This window comes from Terrapene carolina, unplaced genomic scaffold (assembly GCF_002925995.2).
Source record: "Terrapene carolina triunguis isolate 2854851 unplaced genomic scaffold, T_m_triunguis-2.0 Scaffold68, whole genome shotgun sequence".
NCBI lineage: Eukaryota > Metazoa > Chordata > Testudines > Emydidae > Terrapene > Terrapene triunguis.
This window is the reverse complement of record NW_020664419.1, coordinates 11,201,949-11,207,572: the sequence shown is the minus strand read 5'-3', so window position 1 is coordinate 11,207,572 and position 5,624 is coordinate 11,201,949. Positions and strand designations below refer to the sequence as shown.

The 5,624-nt window shown below is 46.9% G+C and overlaps 1 protein-coding gene across 1 annotated transcript; it reads left to right on the top strand.

The window, feature by feature from the left end:
* Positions 1-4,564: 4,564 nt before the first annotated feature.
* On the top strand, positions 4,565-5,167 carry HDDC2 (HD domain containing 2). Its single transcript, XM_024212916.3, is given in 1 exon segment — positions 4,565-5,167. A coding segment is annotated over 1 exon segment (603 nt).
* The last annotated feature ends 457 nt before the right edge of the window (positions 5,168-5,624 follow it).

Genomic DNA, 5,624 nt, shown 5'->3' with positions numbered 1-5,624 from the left:
CACATTCTGGTTTGTCACCCTGGGGTAACTGTACAGTAACTTCACTGACTTCAATAGATTTACTGCAGAATTGCAGTGGTGTAAATGAGATCCCAATTTAGTCCCTTATTAATAATGGGCTAAATCAAAAGCCCAGATCGAGCTGAGCATCCTTGAATAGCTCTAAGCATCCAGATTTGAACTTGCAGCTCTCGGTATTGCCAGTTCCAAGTGTTTAACGATCATGAGTGAAATGCCAAAAATAACGAGATTGGATTAGAAATCATGAGACTTTTATAAAGACTAAAATTTGGGTGCTTTTTCTTTTTCTCTTTGCCTTCTGGTTTTCCAGCCTTTACATTCCACTCAAGTCACATTTTCACGCTTGTCTCCAGAGCTATAAAGAAGCATATATTTTTTATTTTGTTGTTTTGGTTTGTTTCATTTATGTATTTATTTCATTGACAGCGGAGATTCTTTGGTAGTTTCATAACTGGAACTTGGGCCTTAGTAATCAAATATCATGAGCCTTCAGATAAAACTGCGAGAGGTACTGGAAACATCTCTATTTTCATTCTTCCTGAAAATAAAACCCACCTATTGTTTTTTTTTAACCAAATTAATGACTGATCTGTTTTGCTTTAAAAAGACACCTCCCTCAGCTTGAAATGTCAATTTTAAAATAAAGAATTAAAAGTTTCAGGGATAGCCTGTACTCGAGTCCTCCTTCTAATTTTTTAGTTTTAAAATCACATTTCACTATGTTTCTTTTAGATGTTTTTTCTCTTCCCTGTTGCTGCATGAAAAGATCACCTCTATTTTTTGCAACATTTTTTGAAAGGTCTCAGTTTTGTCCTGATAAGGAATAAAAACAAATTCCGAAACGTTGAAATTTTTCGTGAAACGGAAATCTTGTTTTCTGGCCAACCCTAATGGCAGTACATGGGAAACTGTGGAACTGACTAGCTACTACTGCTGTCAAATATACAAAGTAAACAGAGAAAATTGGGGTTTTTTAATCTCTCTGTTACAGTCATGCTGGATGTTACATGTGTAACTCTTCTGCCAGGCCAAGTGATAGCAGCAAGGGCCGGGTTCAGTACATAGGGGTCCCTTCCCAACAGCGTGACACAGAACCAGCTCGAGCCCCCACCCAGTGACCTGGGAAAATCTTACACACACCCCTGGGCGCCTCGAAGAGGCAATACTTCCCCTCTCGCAAGCACAGAGCCTCGGTGTAGCAGAAAAATGTTTAATAACAAGAGGTAAACGACATAGCATTAAATTGGGAAAACACCACAACTAGAGGTCATAGACCAAACCATGAGCGAAGACCCACCCCAGCAAATTGGGCCGTGTCCTTTCCCGTTGGTTCTTGAAACCCGCAACCAAAGTCCCAAAAGTCCAACAACCCCAAAGTCTCTCGGGTCCAGCAACCCAAGAATCACCAAAGTCCCAAAAGTCCAACAACCCCCCAAAGTCTCTGTCCCTGGTCAGTGCAGCCCCAGAGTTCAGGGGGGAGGGGCGCAGGGTGTTAAGGGGCACCTTACGTGATCCGAGACCAACCGGCCGCCTCTCCGTGGGGTTCCGCCGCAGCCTTCACCACGAGCCGCTCCACTCCACCTGCTGTCCCGTGAGCCGCTCCTGCCGTCCCACGAACTGCTCTGCTCTGCTCCGCTCACCGACCTGTGAGCCGCCCGGCTCCACTCCGCTCCGACCGTCCCCGCAAGGCTCCGCTCTGCCAGCTGCTCCTCCAGCTGCTCCGCTCCGCTCACCGACCTGTGAGCCGCTCAGCTCCGCTCTGCTCTGCTCCAACCGTCCCCGCGAGGCTCCACTCGGCTAGCTGCTCCTCCAGCCGTCCCCGCAAACTGCTCCGCCAGCCGCTTAGCAATTCAGGCTCCCCCACTAGTTAACACAGCCTCAGTGATCTCAGCTCTTAGTAACTTTAGCTCTTTTGTGATTTCAGCTCATAGTGATTTCAGCTCATAGTAGGGGAGCCCCAGTGCTGGTGCACTAGTGGCCCAAAGTGAACTCAGCTCAGCAGCCTGTAACTAGACTCCTAAGGGAATCAAAGTTAGCTCTGACATTCAACAGTGGAGAGAAGAGGAGGTGCAATTGGTGTTTCAGGCTCACGCAGGGGCCCCACACCACCAGGTACCAATACCTGCCCCCAACCTCTCTCAATTCACTGGGTTTTGTAACCCATGCCCCTTGACAAGCAAATGCTACTTAGGTAATGGTGACGGATTCACTCAGTCCTTCTGTCATACAACAGTTCCACTGGCCTTGATTCACAGAATCAGGGTAACAAAACTTCATTCTTCCTGCCCCAATAACAGAGAAACTGGGGATCCCACACCAGCCAAAGTAACCACTTTTGGTTGCTGTGGGCTCATGCTAGGCGTGTGGGTGTGCCTATGCAAACGAGATCCGCCCCTGGAGTTCTTTTCCACACGAGATCCGCCCCTGGAGTTCTTTTCCACACTCGCCATAATTCACCACCAGATGTCAGGGTAGAGCTCATCCTGACTCTGCTTACATCTGTAACAACAGTAAGGGTATATTTACATTGAATAGGGAGGTGTGGTTGCAGCATGTGTAGACATAGCCGAGCTAGTTTTGATCTATCTATCTAGATCAAAGCTAACTTGAGTAACAATAGCAGTGAAGCCATGGCTGGATGGGCGGCAGCTGCTTAAGTATATAGCCAGGGTCTGGGTAGGGCTAGTCAGTGAAGACACCCAAACTGCTGCAGTTGCTATTGTTACTCGAACTAGCTTCGATCAAGTTAGATCAGCTAGCTTGTGTATGTCTAAATATGCTGCAATCAGGGCCGGCGCTTCCACTAGGCGACCCTAGGCAGTCGCCTAGGGTGGCAGGATTTGGGGGGGCGGCATTTTGCCGCCCTTGGCAGAAATTCGGCAGCAGGGGGGTCCTTCCACTCCGGATCTTTGGCGGAAATTCGGTGGCGGGTCCTTCACTCACTCCGGGACCCGCCGCCGAAGTGCCCTGAAGACGCGGAGCGGAAGGACCCCCGCTGCCGAAGACCCCAGGCCCCCTGAATGCTCAGAGGAGGAGCGCTGCCGCCTGGGGCGGCAAAAACCCTGGCGCCGCTCCTGGCTGCAATCACACATCCTGTTTTCAGTGTAGACGCACCCTTTGTAATAAATATTTTTCAGACCAATGTGATTTTTTTTTTTAAGTTAACACTCTCCATATCATTTCTCTTTGGAGGGTCCTACTTGGTTTTATAACATTTTTACAGTGCTTTGACATCTTTGGATGAAAGGGAATCTATACATGTAAAATATTCTGTATTTTTTATTACTCTAGCCCTAGTCATGGCCAAGGACCCCATTGTGCTAAGCGCTGTACAAACACAGAACAGAAAAACCAGCATCTTCACAAAAGAGCTTGCAATCAAAGACAAGAAAAGGGACAACAGATGGATACTGACAGATGGGGGAATACAAGGAAACAATGAGACACTATTGGTCATCAGAACAGGCTGTGGTCTCCGCACACCACCTGCCTCACCTTTGTCAAGTGGTTTGTAGGCTTTGTGGCAATGGAGAGCTCTAATCTTCTTGGGCCTGTAGCGAGCTTTTGCTTCCCTTTCTAGGGTAAGGAATCATTCTGAAGTCAGTGGACACCAACTCAGAATCTAGCCCGTGAACTAACATGCTGCAAGCTCCAGGTTGTGGTGTTTTAGCAGCAGGGCTGAGCCAGAAGCGTGTTGGGAGTGGAAGGCATGAGTGGATGAGGAGAGTGGGAGACTGCTGGGGTAGGGAGAGAAATGCAGAGGGGATGGAGACTTGAAATGGGTATGGAAAGAGGATATGGGGAGGGAGTAGACACCAGCACAGACACAGGGACGGCATGGAGCTGGGATCCCAGGTCTTGGAAGTGGGGGTGCTGTGGAGGAGGAAGGAGTAGACTGAGCAAAACAGATGCTGTCTGCCTATAGGGAAAACCAGCTAGCTGAATATCACAATTGTCTCTCTGACACTTTCCTTGCTCCCAAATTGGCTGTTAACATAAATTCACTGTGCTCAGATTTTGAATGCTGCCCTGTGGATTGTGTGCAGCATTCACATTTTCCGTCGGTGTCAATGGACATATTAGAACATGTAGCTCTTCAATAATAAACAAATCTCAGCCTTTGAAAATATTGAGTTTTTTGTTTTTTAAATAAACTGAATAAATAACGCAGCACTTAGGAAGCGAATGACTTCTTGGGATCATTAGCCATCACTGTCCTTCTAATAACATGATAGTCTGTTAGATTGTGAGCTCCTCCGGGCAGGGCCTGTTCCTCTGTTTGTACAGGAGCCAGTACTGTGGGGGCCTGATCATGACTGAGGCCTGTAGGTGCTGCCAAGTTATTGACCAATATTAATTAATTATATTCTCCTGGAGTGTTGTTTTTTCCAAAATTTTAAGAGCAAGACACGCACTTTATAGTCCCAGCAAACGCACACAGAGAGTTAGAAACAAAACAAACATAACACTACTTTATTTCTTGGAACCCAGAAATCTAGCATGCCCCGCTGCTTCTTTCTCGGCCCGCTCCGCCGGCAGCCCCATGGCTGTGGGCCCGCTGGGTGGCGCCGCCGGGAGCCTGCTGCAGTTTCTGAGGCTGGTGGGGCAACTCAAGAGACTACCATGAACAGGCTGGGTGTACAGGAATGTAGAGAAACCAGAGAGTATATCGGATCATATGTACGGGATGGCAGTCGTGGCTTTGGTAACTGAAGATAAACAACTTAATAAAGACAGATGGGTACGACTAGCTCTGGTTCATGATATGGCTGAATGCATTGTTGGAGATATAGCACCTGCAGATAACATCTCCAAAGAGGAGAAACATCGGTGAGAGGAGGCAGCTCTGAAACATTTGACCCAGCTGCTATCAGGAGACCTGAGAAAAGAAATCTATGAACTCTGGGAAGAATATGAACATCAGTCTACAGCAGAAGCCAGATTTGTAAAAGAGCTGGATCAGTGTGAGATGATACTCCAAGCGTCTGAGTATGAAGAGTTGGAAAAAATGCCTGGAAGACTGCAGGACTTTTATGATTCAACTTCAGGAAAATTTAATCACTCAGAAGTAGTCCAACTTGTGTCTTCCATTAAGATAGAAAGAAATACAAAAATAGCTGCTACAGCAAGTGAGCCACACTCTTGAGGCATTTTAACACTTCTGTAGCTAAAATAAAATATTTATTTAAAAACAAACAAAAAACAAACAAACAGCCAATTGCAGAGGAAGAGAGAGCAGACTGCCCCCTACAGCAGAGAGGCACATCTCAACTCACCCCGCTCCAGAGTGATGCTCAAGACCTAAGGCTAGTCTACACTACAAAGTTAGGAGAGCTTAACTACATCGCTTAGGGCTGTGAAAAATGTCATGCCCCGTGTGATGTAATTAAGCCAACCTAAACTCCGGCATAGACATCACTAGGTTGATGGAAGAATTCTTCCGTGACCTAGGTACCACCTCTCAGAGAGGTGCAGATTTCCTGCTGTGACAGAAAAACCCCTTCCATTGCTGTAGTGTTTACAATACAGCACTGCAGCAGTAGCTGCAGCTGTGTTGCTGTAGCATTTCTAGTGATGATATGCCCTTAGATTGCACACTTCTC